This window comes from Cnephaeus nilssonii (assembly GCF_951640355.1).
Source record: "Cnephaeus nilssonii genome assembly, chromosome: 10".
NCBI lineage: Eukaryota > Metazoa > Chordata > Mammalia > Chiroptera > Vespertilionidae > Cnephaeus > Cnephaeus nilssonii.
The window spans coordinates 40,834,028-40,849,730 of NC_137081.1; the positions used below are offsets into that span (position 1 = coordinate 40,834,028).

General features: G+C 41.2%; 1 protein-coding gene across 1 annotated transcript in view; it reads left to right on the forward strand.

Annotated features, from left to right (window-relative positions):
• Nucleotides 1–15,703, forward strand: part of PDE11A (phosphodiesterase 11A) — a gene marked incomplete at both ends in the record, with an annotated part of 280,406 nt that overhangs the window by 87,964 nt on the left and 176,739 nt on the right. The window contains 2 exons of the mRNA XM_079783142.1: nt 1,534–1,623; nt 8,576–8,716. Of these exons, the coding sequence (XP_079639268.1) occupies nt 1,534–1,623; nt 8,576–8,716 (231 nt within the window). The remainder of the gene's footprint in view (nt 1–1,533; nt 1,624–8,575; nt 8,717–15,703) is intronic.

A 15,703-nucleotide genomic window follows, 5' to 3' on the forward strand; every position in this document is an offset into this window, starting at 1 on the left:
TGAAGGAATTTATCCTGAAAAATATCTGCAACAATGAAACCATTTATTTTATAGCTCTACTTAATACCAATCCTACTATTTTTCTCTCTTCTTTAAGACTGGGGTCACAGTATTAGCTTCTACAGCATTCGTAAACTTTTGGGGACCCAAGGTCAGAGTTGAGTATGCCCATGTAGCCAAAGCAAGGTTTTAATTGAATTTCCCTTCATCTTTTGTCCACCTCAAGCCCTCTGCAAAATCATCTTTCACTCCAAGTAATTATGTTCTGGGTGTCCCAGGGCTGTCTCAGACCTGCATATGTGTGTGTCCATGGGCAGATCTGCTCCTGCTGTTCTCATCCCTCCCCACAACTGTGAGCACTGCTCTGTATATTTTTGCAGGGCATGTGGTGTGTGTGTGTGTGTGTGTGTGTGTGTGTGTGTGTGTGTGAGAGAGAGAGAGAGAGAGAGAGAGAGAGAGAGAGAGAGAGAGAATGTAATTTAAAACATGCCCTTATCCCACTGCTTTAGAGAAGTCCCAAAGATATATCATTTATCGCAATATCCTATTTTATGAAGAGTTTAGGGTGATAATGCTTTAGGTTTTACTTGGGGCATTCTCTTTTCCTCTGGAATTAGAGATTGTGGAATTGAATTTGCGTGTGAATACCAGGCAGTACTGAAAATCCCTAGACATACACTAGACCCCTTGTGATGAGAAAGATTTGTTAGGATCAGGTCCATCACACCTGTTTCTTCCTGTAGGAGGAGTGCTCTCTTAAAGAATTCCCAGCCTTTTTTCAAACAGACTTCTGTAGGACCATCCCACCAATTTGCATTCATGTCCAATTATGTCTGCAGAGTAGTGGCACACAGTTTGGTCTCTTTTGCGCAAGGCTACTAGGTTCTCTGGCCCCTAAGTTCTTACTGGGCCAATCCTAACAGGGATATATGTACCTGAAGCTGACAGAGTTCTAGGATCAAGCTAAAATTCCCTGCTACAGATACATATGTACAAAGAAATTGACTTATATGCTGCCTACCTCTAAATTTGAGTGTGAGCCTTAAATTCTAGATATATCAGAGTTTATTCATTTCTCATTGTTCAAAGAAGGAAGACAAAGATGACTGAATATTCCTACAGGAAGAAACAGGTGTGATGGACCTGATCCTAACAAATCTTTCTCATCACAAGGGGTCTAGTATATGTCTAGGGATTTTCAGTACTGCCTGGTATTCACACACAAATTCAATCCCACAATCTCTAATTCCAGAGGAAAAGACAATGCCCCAAGTAAAAACCTGTCTCATAGCCATCATAATGTGTAACTTCCCTTTATGTCTTCGTAGATGTGACTATCCTTACTTAAAGCTTGATTGAGACCATCTTATAGTTAACTCTGAAAAATATGCCTTCTGAAGTTAAGCTACCAGTGTCAATAATGCCATACTCAATCTCTCTGGTGGAAAAGAAAGTATTACAATTAGGTATATGCAGGAAATGTGGAATCTGGTTCAATGATGTTTCAATGCTCTTAACTCTCTTTGCCCCCAGGTTATGCAGATGTATCTTCCATTCTGTGGAATCGCCATATCTAATGCTCAGGTATTTGCTGCCTCCAGGAAAGAATATGAAAGAAGCAGGGTGAGTAGAAAGAAACTTGGTTTACAACCCTCAAAGCTCTCTGTTTTTCAAGAATCTGTGAGTCATTAATCTCAGATGACATTTGAACTGTCCAGGAATCTCTTTTATTTCTATAATCCTACAAGTAAGTCTATGGTTGGAGACCCCTTTAAGCAATGAGCCCAAACGGAAGTGGATACAAATTCTCTGCTGTTTTTTATGCAAGAAATAGTGCCAGCTTCTTTTTAAAAAGAAATTAATTTCACATCTATACTATCACATGGTATAGTCTTGCTTACTTATAGCTCTGAAACAGTAACACAATTCAGTAATATTTTTACAGTTTAAATTCTTTAAGAAACAAGGAATATTATAAATGATTTCCCCCCATTTCACAGATTTTGTTTTTGAATTGAAAGGCTTTCTGGCAGACCATCACAAGATAACTGGACAATATGCAAACGCTATTTTATCTATATATATAAAAGCCCAGTGATCGGAACGGTGGAACGACCAGAACAACTGGAATGACCGGTGGCTATGATGTGCACTGTGGCAGCCAACCAACCTAATCTGGGCCCTGATCAGCTCCCAAATACCCTGATTGGGGGCGGGGCTGGCCAGCCAACTGCCCGTGGCCCCTCTGGTGATGGGCCCCCATCGGGTCGGGCCAGCTGGATCCCACCTGTGCACTAATTCGTGCACTGGGCCTCTAGTAGGATTATAAAGAAACACTCACAGAGGGATTGGCCTCATATATCTTCTTTACCAGTTATAGAGTTTAATAGTAAGAAACAACAGATGCTCAAAAAATATTAAACTATCAAACAGGGGTTACATTATATTAGCCTCATTATACTTTTAAATATAGGGAAATTACTGTCACAACTTAAAAATATATTTAACAAGAAGATGTTCCCAAAGGTTGGAAACCCTCAATTAATTGGTAGTCAAATTGATTGAAAGTTCCATTTGCTAAGCATTATGATTGATGAATATTTCATAGTACACAGATAAACACAGTTCACTACTACAGCAATCTTCTTCAGCATAGCATACCACACCTTTTCTCTGATTTGGATCCTTATTTCATTGTTAGCCCCATGTCTTACCATTCCCTTCCTTTCATGTGGCACTCCAGCAATATAGTCCCCATTTTCCAGAAAACAATCCATTTGCTTCATTTTCTCATATCTTTACCTACATTTCTCCCTCTCATTCAGTGCCTAATGTCCACCTTTTGACTCCCACTACCATTTGCCTTGAATTTCCTTCAGGATCCAGCTCAGACTTCTAGTTAATCTTCCCCTCTTTGTTTGTTTTTCCTTGTGTATACTGCCATTGGTCTATTATGGATTCTTACCATACTGTATGGTATTTATTGATGACCCTCCTCTCCAACTACATTTTGAACTCCTTAAGGGACGCTTCATGTATTATTAATCTCTACATCCTCATGTACAGCACGGTTTATTTACTCATTCAACAAATATTTATTATGTGGTACTCTTCAGACACTATCTGTTCAAAGTCCCTGCCCTCAGAACTTGCCCTTCTAGTGGGAACAATAGACAATAGGCAAGCTATAAAGAAAAATGAAGTGAGATAAAGGGATAGAGACTGGTTCCTGAAGGACAGTTTGGGAAGATGTTTGTTCCAGAGAGTGATTACGAAGGTGTGTATAAGAAGATAATATTTAAGCGGGGACCTGAATGAAATGAAAGAGCAAAGCCACACAAAGATATGGGAAAAGCATTTCAGGCAGTAGAAATATTAAATTCAAAGGCCCTGGGGCAGGAGAATTCTTGGTCTGTGTGTCTACAGACAGAAAGGAAAGACCTCAAATAGCAAAAGCAATTCTGAAAAAGAACAAAGCTGGGGGCATCACACTTCCTGATTTCAAACTATACTATGAGCCCATAGTAATCAAAACAGTATGGTATGGCATAAAAAACAGATAGCTAGACCAGTGGAATAGAATTCATAGCCCAGGAATAAACCCCTGAGTATATAGTCAATATACATTTGACAAAGAAGCCAAGATTACTTACTGGTGAAAAGATTTTTCACAATAAATGATGTTGAGAAAACTGGATATTCACATGCAAAAGAATGAATTTGGAGCCCTATCTTATCACAAAAGTTAACTTGAAAATGGATTAAAGGCTTAAATGTAAGACCTGAAATTGTAAAAATCCTAGAAGAAAATGAGGGGAAAAGCTCCAGTGATTTTTTTTTTTGATCTGACACAAAAGCACAAGCAACAAAAGCAAGAATAAACAAGTGAAGCTACATCAAGCTAAAAAGCTTCTGCACAGCAAAAGAAACAATAAAAACAATGAAAACACAGCCTATGGAATGGGAGAAAATATTGGCAAACCATTTATATTAGATAAGAGGTTAATATCCAAAGATATACAATTCAATAGCAAAACCCCAAAATAACCCAATTACAAATGGGCAGAGCATCTGAACATTTTCCCCCCCAAAGAAGACATACAAATGGTCAACAGGTGCATGAAACGATGCTCATCATCACTAATTACCAGGGAAATGCAAATCAAAACCAAAATGAGGTATCACCTCACACCTATTAAAATGACTTTTATAAAGAAGACAGGAAATAACAAGTGTTGGTGAGGATGTGGAAAAAATGGAATTCTTGTGCACCATGGAAAACAGTATGGAGGTTCTTCACAAAATTAAAAATTGAACTTCCATGTAATCTGCTGGGTATGTATCCAAAGAATATGATATCACTACCTTGGAGAGATATCTGCATGTTTATTGCAGCACTACTCAAAATAGCCCATATATAGAAACAACCTAAGTGTTCAGTGATGAATGAGTGCATAAAGAAATTATAGTGTATACTAGCATATGCACAATAGAATATCATTCAGCCATAAAAAAGGAAATCCTGCCATTTGTGACAACATGAATGGACCTTGAAGGCACTGTGCTAAGTGAAATAAGTCAGAGAAAGGCAAATACTTTATGATCTCACCTCCATGTTGGATCAAGGAGAAGCAGAACACATAGAAACAGAGAGTAGAATAGTGGTTGCCAGGGCTGGGGTGTGAAGCAAGTGTCTCACTCTAGTCAAAGTGTACAAACTTTCAATTATAAGATGAATAAATTCTGAGGCCCTAATATTCAGCATTGTAACTATACTTATCATATACTTGAAAGTTGCTAAGAGAGTAAATCTTAATGTTCTCAACACACACAAAAAATTTAATTATGTGAGGCTATGCATAATGTTAACTAACCTTATTGTAGTAAGCATTTTGAAATATAGTATACATGTATCGTATCATGTTGTATACCTTAAATTTATAGAAAGTTATATGTTAATTGTATCTCAATAAAGCTGGAAAAAAAAATACTGTACCTAGGACTCGGTCAATGAGAAGTGAGATTCCCCCCAAAATTAGTGGTAAAATATACAATGCTTAATGACATGGGAAATGACTGGAAAAATGACTGGTTTGTACAGCTCTCAAGTAAACAGTTGAGTAAAGTAATCAGCATATAGATAGTATTTAAAACTAGGCAATCAGGTAGGTTAATCTGGGGGAGAATTTGTGGATAAGAGAAGGGAAGAGCCCTAGCTGGTTTGACTCAGTGGATAGAGTGTTGGCCTGTGGACTGAAGGATCCTGGGTTAGATTCTGGTCAAGGTCACGTACCTTGGTTGCAGGCTCCTCCCTGGACTGGGCCCTGGTCAGGGCGCATGCAGGAGGCAACCAATTGATGTGTTTATCTCACATTGATATTTCTCTCTGTCTTTCCCTCTCTCTTCCACTCTCTCTAAAAATCAATGGAAAAATATCCTTGGGTGAGGATTAAAGAAAAAGGAGAAGGGAAGAGATCCAAGGATGAGGCCAGGAGCAAAAGAAAGTCACCAGAAGAAGGAGGGGGAAATGCCTATGAAGTCAGGAAGCAGGGAGTGTCCAACTCTGTGAAAGGTTCCCAGTGTCTGTTGAATTACGTATCATCCAGGTTTTCTTCTCTTTCTCTTATTCTGGAGGTAGACTGCATTGTTATTTGAAAAACTTTTATTACTTGTTAGTACAGCAGCAATTTTTAATTAGAAACAATAAAGTTGCTATAATGTGATTTGTCAGTGCAAGACTCAAGGCAGAATGAGTTTTTCCTCTGAGATAAATGTTCTTGTGTATGGGTCCCAGAGGCCCTATCCATGCAGTCACAACAAATTGAAAAGTTAAATAATTGTTCCGTTAATATGATCCATCTGTAGAAATAGTCTGGATGATTAAAGAAATAATGTCTCCTCCTTAATAACAGGGAATTTCTGTTGGTAATTATTCAGACAATTGCCTCATCTTTAATGTTGTATTTGAATATGAAATTATCACACATTGACCTCTATGGTAATTTGCTGTCCAAATGCCAGATCGTCAAGATGCACTTAAAACTTTTTTCACCTCCTGGTCTTGCTCTTTGCTTTGGGATCATAGAGCAATCTTCAGTCATTTCCATAAGCTCTCTTTAGAGAAAACACTACCTAGGATATTTGGTCCTCTTTTAGATACTCAGTGAACTAGACTCATTTCATGGATCTATTAACTCATTCAAATGCTTTTCTACCTGAATAGACTCAGAGAAGAAATTTTCAAATGGTTTCAGGACAAATCAAATTCATTATGAAAGTTGAAAATCAGCCACGTCCCTAGGATGATGATCAACACCATATCCCTGAATAGATGTGAATTTAAAAACCCATGAAATCCTCTTGCGAGAGATCAGACTTGAGAGGGCACATCTTATTAAATTCTATTGAATAAAGTACCCTCTGGCCAATTCACTGGCTGTGTAATTTTCTGATTGCTCTTGGATAGCAGCATAATATCTTCACCTGTACATAGCCCACTATTCTTAAACCTCTGGAAACATCCATGTAATGAAAAACTCCAAATAACTATTATTTTAGTGCAAAAATTGCAAGCAAATTTAGCTGGATAAAATAACAGGTTATTACAACTTGCTTTTGCAATGAGTAGAAAAACTATTCACTCTTTTTAAGCTAAAATTTGTTTTTATTAAATTAGTACACAGTTTTTAAGTTAGAAATTTTTTGTTTGTTTTCCCCTTTATTCTCCTGTTTGAAACTTTAATGGTGTTTTCTTTCCTGATATATATAGTATTTAAATATTTTTCTGGACAAATTGAGATGAAGCAATACTTCTTGTGCAGAAAGATTAATGGGGGCTTTATATATTTTTTTGAAAAACTCTGAAACCTTATTAGCATTCACCACTATAATTCTTTCAGACTTCTGTGAGAGATGTGTAGTAGTGAAAATAAGTCTCAAGTTTGACCAAGAAGCTATTTCTTCCTGATGGGGGGAAGAGCTGCTTTGTAATTTTCTAAAATAAATGTGCTCTTGAGAGAATCAGGTATTCGTTACTTATAAAATGTTGGGTATATACCTAGTTGCATTGCAGAAAAACTACTGTGTGGGGGTGGAGGCAAAGCCTATAATTAATGACTATATGAGTCATGTAGTCATTAGCCATATGGGATATGTGGGATTATAGGCTGGCACTATTTTCAAGTTGTATTTTGCATTTCAAGACTCTGTTATAAAACAAAATTATGAAAATATGTCAAAATAATCATTGACATTTTAAAAATTAGCCACACAAAAATATTTATATTTTACTTGAGGCCCAGTGCACAAAATTCATGTGGGGGGGGGGTGTCCCTCAGCCCAACCTGCACTCTCTCCAATCTAGAAGCCCTCAGGGAATGTCCTACTGACGGCTTAGGCCCGAGCAGGCCTAAGCTGCAGTCTGGCCTCCCTCTGCAGGTGGTAGGAGGTGACTGGGCTGATCAGGGGATGTTGCCACCCCCATAACTCTGCTGCTGCTGCCACTGCTGGCCGCCGCAGCCACCAGGTGTTTTCATCAACAAGGACTCCAGTCCCTTCACCACAAAAAAATGACAACTTTCTTTAGGCATTTTTAAGATGTCTCTTTCATAGGATATGATCTTTCTTTCCCTCTTTCTTCCTTCCTTTCTTCCTTCCTTTCTTCCTTCCTTCCTTCCTTCCTTCCTTCCTTCCTTCCTTCCTTCCTTCCTTCCTTCCTTCCTTCCTTCCTTCTTTCTTTCTTTCTTTCTTTCTTTCTTTCTTTCTTTCTTTCTTTCTTTCTTTCTTTCTTTCTTTCTTTCTTTCTTTTCTCACCTGAGGATATTTTTCCATTGATTTTTAGAGAGCGTGGAAGAGAGAGGAAAAGACAGAGAGAAACATCAATGTGAGAGGGACACTTCGATTGGTTGCCTCCTGCATGAGCCCTGACCTGGGCCCTGGCCAGGGAGGAGCCTGCAACCTGGGTACATACCCTTGACCAGAATCAAACCCAGACCCTGCGGTCAGCAGGCCAAGGCTCTATCCACTGAGCAAAACTGGCTAGGGCAGGATATGACATTTCTTAGCCCCTCCAGCAGCGGACCTTCGTTTTTTCCTCCAGGGGTGAGGTGGAAAAACCCTAGATCACCTTCTTGGATTCTTATTACCCAAGTTACCAAGAACACTGCGAGTGGCGTACAAGGAGATTAGCCAATGAGCTGTAAGAAAAGGTGTTTCCTCTGTAGCTCATGTGCAGAGGTGGGAATGCCGTCGCGCTGTGGCTGGCAGGCCCTGCTGTCTGTGGGCCTGCTCGCTTGCTCACCCCGGTGCCTGGCAGCCAGGCCCTGCTCTCTGTGCCTGCCTCACCCCGCCCACTGGGCCGCCAGCCTTGCTGTGATAAGAGCCTGGGGCCCACTGGGGCGGGACCCAGAGATGCTCCATGCACTTCCTGGTGACTGGTCGTCCGCCTGGTCGTGATGGCCCTCATCTATTATTAGTATAGATTATAGCAAAGGCTAAGTGGAATTTTGAGAGAGAAAAAAATAACATTTTATTCTCTCATGTATCCATGTAAATACATCCTTTTCGTCTTTCCTAGGCTTTGCTAGAGGTGGTTAATGACCTCTTTGAGGAACAGACTGACTTGGAGAAAATAGTCAAGAAAATAATGCATCGGGCCCAAACTCTGCTGAAATGTGAGCGCTGTTCTGTTTTACTCCTGGAGGACATCGAATCACCAGTAAGCCATCTTTTTTTTTTTTGTCATGTAGAATTGGAGACTGTGGGAATGCAATAAAGTTTAGTTTATTTGTAAGTAAGTGTGTGAAATTGGGACTGGAACCACACTTCTCATGAGTCTTCTGATTACGGGGTGACTTTTTATACAATTAAAGTCTTTTATTTTTTACATGTGTTTTCAGTCTTGTTTTGCTGTCACCTTAGAAACACAGACTGTTACGTTGATAGGGACCTTAGTGACATGTATCTCAGTCCCACGTGTTTACAGATGAGGGAACTAAGGGATGAATGGTTGGCCCAATCTCACAGAGCTGCATAGAAGACAAGCTCAGGTGCTGGTCTCGCTTCACATTCACCCAGCAAGGCCCCCAGTACTGATGGGTATGGATTGCAGTCCACACGATGCTCCAAGGTCCTTTAACTGGGAGGAGGGAACAAACTAAAACCAGAGAAGCGGTGCCCTTGGCTCTTGGAGCCCACACAGTTGGGACTGAGCTGAGAGGGGTGACCAGCCTCAGCCAGCCTGGGCGGTGCAGCAGAGGTTTGTCTTGTTGCTTCTGACGTGCAGTTCCCAGGCTCTTTGCTGCCTTGGACCTCTGGACACTTGCACAGAATGCCCAGTCAGATGGAGGAGGCTCATTTCTTCTTCACTGCAGGGGTTCCTGTTACTCCAAAGCCAGCATCAAGCTAGGTCAAAGGCTAAGGCTGCCGCACCTCAGCTTTCAGGTTCTGTGAAGCCCTGTGGCTCTTTAGGAGAAATCTGCTGGGTAAATACATAACAATATTGAAAATAATGATCATCATCAATGTACCTTCCTGAAAGTTAAATGTCTAACCCCTCAGCAGCAGTTTAATATCTTCACTGAAAACTCCCTTCAAAGACCAAAAATTGTCTAGCAATTCTGTTTTCATACCTTCAAGAATGGTACTTAACTGTACTTAACCTAAAAAAGGTTATTGTCTTTTCCTTTCAGTTTGTGTTTCACAAATAAAAAAATACTTGAGGCAAATTTTGGAGATTTAATTAGCATTGTAAAACTTACAACATTACGTTTTTAAAATTCACATATCTTTAAATTGTTTAGGAATGTTCCCCCATATCTTAGAAGAGTTGGGGTTTTTCTATTTCAGCAGGTGTGGTTTATACCAACAGTAGTCTTGTGAGTATCCTGCGACTGTGTAAAACTCAGTGGAACCTTGGTACGCACACGCATACACACACACACACACACACACACACACACACACACACACACACCAGCCCATATTTATGGAGTGCCTCTGGTTGCTTTGTGAAGCACTTAAGTTCATTGAATCCTCACTGCATCCTGATGAGATAGGTATTATTATCACCCTCATTTTATAGATGAGAATATAAGGCTCAGACAGTTGAATGACTTGCTAGAGTCTCCTGTGCCCGGACTCTAAGCCCCTGAAAGGAATGGGAAGGGGTGGGTGCTCCTTGGTGCCTGGCAGGCTGTGAGCTCTCACTAAGCAAAGGCAGGAAGGAGTGGGATTCCCTGAGTCACTTTTAAGTCCCTGTGAGGGCAAGTGGCTGAGGGGCCAGATAAAATCTGGACAAGGACAAGCTCACTGTTTGCTAGTTCAGTTATAAACAGACTTGGAAGTAATTTAAACCAGCTTAAGGTGGTCATTCTTGCCAGTCTTCTAACATGGATGGCCCGGCCGGCGTGGCTTAGTGGTTGGGTGTTGACCTATGAACCAGGAGGTCATGTTTGATTCTCGGTCAGGGCACATGCCCAGGTTGCGGGCTCAATCCCTAGTGGGAGGAGTTCAGGAGGCAGCTGATCGATGATTCTCTCTCATCATTGATGTTTCTATCTCTTTCTCCCTCTCCCTTCCTCTCTGAAATCAATAAAACATGTTTAACATGGATGAGTTATACTGTGGTCTTGCTCTTTCCTAAATCAAATAAAAAGTACAGATGACAGAAATTAATATGGAAGGTGCTGAAGGCAATAGTAGTAGTGACAGCAGTAGTTTTGTGCTACAGAGTGTGGAGGGGGTCAAAAACACTAGATTATATAGTATAAGAATAAAGGTGTTGGTATATTACTGCAGGTTTAAAAGACCTTTTAACTCTCACAGTTGAACATTCTGACTGCAGTTGTGGGGATCAGTGCAGAAATTCTGGGCCATTCCCCATCATTTCTTCTCTTTGTCCCCCAACCCCACACCCTGCCCTCAACATGAGGATGAACTCTTATTTTTTTTTATAAAGAGGGTCAGGATCTGGGGATAAAAGTGAACTATATGCAAAAAGAGGAGACTAATCTGCTCAGTTCCTTTTTAGAAGCTGTGGAGATATTTTGCCAAGGCTGCTGCTTGGACTTCTAAGATAATCAAAACATGGCACCCAGACAAAAGAATCAAGTTACCGAGTGGAAGGAATTTATTCTGGTGTTATACTTCCTTGTACCATTCTCCAGTGCTAGGAGAAAATATAGCAATAGCTACAAAGTCCTCGGGGAAAGAAAATGTGACTCCACAATTTTAAATCCAATCAAATTTATATTCAATTATGTAAGCCACAGATAGACATTTTTAAATTAGCAAGAAAGAGTTTAGCAAATATAGTTCCATGCTGTCCTTCCCGAAAAATATGAGATATTGAAATCCAGCCAAGCAAGTGATGAAGAAGACATAATAAATGAGATTAGTATTGAGTATTGAATGTATTTAGAACTAAGGTTAAAAATGATGGGTCATATACTTGTAGAAACAAATGTAAACTTACGTTATAAACCATTATAATTGTCCTGGCACCCCATCTCCCCCAAGTGCCTCAGGGGCAACAGATGCCCGCACCTGCAATGGGTTGTATTTCCAAAGAGGAATATTGTGCTTGGAGAATCCACCCCTTTTCCATTGAGTGGTGTAAGCCTGCTGTGTGGAGAGAGATGTTACCTCATCTCTCAAGTTTGTCCACTATGAACACAATCCTATGAAAGGAACCATATATAGAGAGATTGGGGCCTTGCAGTGTGGGCACAACAGGAAGACTGTGCGTTCAGGGCTCATGTGCCTCTCCCAACAGGTATCTTGGTTACATGGAGTATTTTAATTTCAACGCGTTACATTTATCAATCTTTCTTTTTGATTGTGCTTTATGGTTGTTGTCCAGTTTTGTTGTTGTTTTTGTTTATTTTTTTAAGAACAGCTTTACTTCCATGTTAGAATGACTTTCTCTTATATTTTCCTTAACCCATCTGGTATTTATGGTCTTCTTTATCCACATAGAATTTATTTTTTATATAGTGTAAAGCTGTGTGTATATATCTATATAATAAAAGCCTTCACAGCCCTTATGGCAGAACGACGGGTCACTATGATGCGCACTGACAACCAGGGGGCAGGCGCTCAATGCAGGAGCTGCCCCCTGCTGATCAATGTGCTCCCACAGGGGGGAGTGTTGCTCAGCCAGAAGCTGGGCTCATGGCTGGTGAGCGCAGCAGCAGCAGCAGGAGCATCTCCCGCCTCCGTGGCAGTGCTAAGGAGCAGCAAGCAGGCACAGGCGGGTGGTAAGGAGCAATGGGTCCCGGACTGTGAGAGGGATGTCCACCTGCTGGCTTAGGCCCAATTCCTGGGGGTTCCAGACTACGAGTATATATATATGAATTGTCTCAGAACTGCCCGCCTCCCCCTCCCCTCCCCACTTTGCAATGCCACTTCTATATTACATCATGTTTCCACATAATACCTGAGTCTGTTTCTGAGCTCGCTATTTTGTCCCACTGGTCTATGGGTCTTTTTCTGCACCAGTATCACAATGTTTAAATTTCTATAATTTTAGAATACTCTTGGTATCTGATAGGGAAAGTCCTCAAAGTTGTTCTCCTTTAAAATTGGTTTGCCAGTATTTGACTTGCTGCTCTTCTATACAGATTTGAAGAGCAGCTTATCATTTATGAAAAACTGTGTAGAGATTTTTATTGAAATTGCTTTAATTCATACATCAATTTGGGGGATTTCTTTAAGTAATAGAATACACAAGGGAAAATGACTTAATACGATTTGTATCTTGTGTAACGAGAAGTCTGCAGGAGGCAGTTCTGGGGATTGTGCAGCAGCCAGATGATATAATCAAGAACCAGGCTCCGTCATTTTCCTGTGTGTCTCACTGGTCTGCCTTCACCAGCTGGCTCTTACACTCACAATCCAGGAGGCTGGCGCAGCTCCAGGCATCATGTCATCAGATAACTATTTATCAGGAGAAGAAGAAAGGGAAACTTCTTTTCACATGTCTTTCTTTTAATTAGGGAGGAAAGTGGTTTCCAAAGGAGGCTTTTCCCATTGACTTTCCATGACCAAGAACAAAATAATGTTGTTCAAGTCATTTATAGTCTTAACTAGAAGCCGAAATTCGTGCACGGCAGGGGGTTGTCCCTCAGCCCAGCCTGTACCCTCTCCAATCTGGGACTCCTGGTGGGATCGGGCCTAAACGGGCAGTCGGACATCCCTCTCACAATCCAGGACTGCTGACTCCCAACTGCTTGCCTGCCTGCCTTCCTGATTGCCCCTAACCACTCTGCTGCCAGCCTGGTTGATGCTTAACTGCTCCCCTGCCAGCCTGTTTGCCCCCAACTTCCCTCCTCTGCCAGCCTGGTCACCCCTAACTGCCCTCTCCTGCAGGGTTGATCACCTCCAACTGCCCTCCCTTGCAAGCCTGGTCCCTCTCAACTGCCCTCCCTTGCAGGCCGGGTGCCTCCCAACTGCCCTCTCCTGCTGGCCATCTTGTGGTGGCCATCTTGTGTCCACATGGGGGCAGGATCTTTGACCACATAGGGGCAGCTATATTGTGTGTTGCAGTGATGATCAATCTGTATATTACTCTTTTATTAGATAGGATAGAGGCCTGGTGCACGGGTGCAGGCCAGCTGGTTTGCCCTGAAGGGTGTCACAGATAAGGGTGGGGGTTCCCTTGGGGTGTGGGGCGGCCTGAGCGAGGGGCCTGTGGTGGTTTGCAGGCCGGCCACGCCCCCTGGCAACCCAAGGGGAGGCCCTGGTATCTGGAATTTATTTTCCTTCTACAATTGAAACTTTGTAGCCTGGAGCGGAGCCAAGCCTGGGGCTCCGGCAGCCATTTCTGTGGTAGTTATTTCACCTTCTACAATTGAAACTTTGTTGCCTTAAGCGGGTGAGCCCGGCCAGGGTGTGGGGAAAGCTTTGCTTCCCCTGTTGCCGCCGGCAACCCTGGCCTGCTCTCTCAAGCTCCATTCTGCCGCTATTTTTTTGAATTTGTTTACCTTCTATAATTGAAACTTTGTAGCTTGAGTGGAGGCTTAGGCCGGCAACGGCTATGGAAAGCTTGGCTTACTCTGTTACCTAGGAAACCTTGCTCTCTGTGGCTGTAGCCATCTTGGATTGGGGTTAATTTGCATACTCGCCCTGATTGGCTGGTGGGCATGGCTTGGTTGGTGGGTGTGGCTTATGTAGCGGAGTGATGGTTAATTTGCATATTACCATTTTATTAGAGAGGATAGTTTTGTTTCTCATCTGTTATTCTCTGATAGAGGTTTGTTCAAATCATCAGCCTGAGATTTGTCAATATCATCTTGTCCAATTCTGTAGGTTGTTGATTTAGTTATGTATGTTAATATTAATGTGCATGTGTTTTTCAATTTGGGATTGCAGTTTATTTTTATGGGAAACTGTTTTTGTATATTTGTTTGTGCCATTGTTTTCTTTTATTCTTTCCTGCACTCTTCCCTCCCTGTCTAATAGTTTGCACAGTTCCGTGGCCCCTAGTCAAGAACTAGGTCTACCATGCGTGGCTTGGGTCTCTTGCTATGTGATAATATTACACTCAACCAGAGACAGTTTGGTTCAGTTTCTGGAAGTAAAGCTGAATCATCTGTCTCCAAGGAACACTTTTAGACCCCAGACTCCAGTAGGAGCTGACATCCCAACCATTGCTGTCTGCCTTTTTCCAGACTTGGAACACAGCAGGCCCCTGTCTCCAGGCTTGTGTCTTAGAGATCTTTATTTCCCCCTCCTCTCTGGTCCCTCCTTTCCCATCACTTTTCTTTCCCCTTTAACTTCTAGATGTCTTTTTTGGTGTTCTCTTTCTGTATTTTATCAATCTTTGTTTATGGAAGAGAACAGATGTGCGCAAGCATGAATTAATAGCACCATCTCTACTGGCATTACATACATTACTTTTTACAGTCAGGGGGAAAAAAAGATCATTTCAGGAGGAAAATATGGTCAAACTTACTTCCTCAAAAAATAACTTGTGCTTTTCTCTATTTCATTAGAATCATTCCAGGAGACAAGAACTTCAAATTACTTTTTTATGATTTGAATATTTTAAAAAGAGGGTTATTGCAGATATATGATATTTTATGACCTGTCTACATTTGAGGAGGAAGGGGGGGATATAATTTAAATTTAGTTGTAGAACTAAATTTCACACTCTTAACTCAGTGTCTAGAGACTGCATTCACAGTTGTTAAACTGGCCAGTCAGGTGTAAACTGATCAGTTTACTCAGTGAATACCAAAAATAGAAATGAGAAATGCCTTTCTAAACCCTCTCTCCTGCCAAAATTAATATTTTACCCTCTTTTGCTTCTCATAAGTGTTTTAATCAATCAATTTCAAGTGACTTTGTCAATGGTATTTTCCACTAGACTGAAAAAAATGAAAGGATTGTTCCATTGCTAGCTGCTGTCAACATTAGGTACCATTTAGTCCTTTGAACTGAATATTCCCTGCTAATATGCCATTCCATGAAACTGTCTAAGCAATGTCTATCGCGTCTCTTCGTTGCATTCTAGCTTATGTATTTACTATCATCTCTATTTCTTTCCATGCTTAGTCAAGGAAAGCAAATGTAGCTATTTTAATCTTATGTCCTCAGGCACGGTCTCAAAACCACTATTTACAAGTGTTCTTTCACGGATCATCCTGATGGCTGGCAGCTGTGTCCTTGTCCAGAACTCCATGAAATACTTTATAGCTGAGCT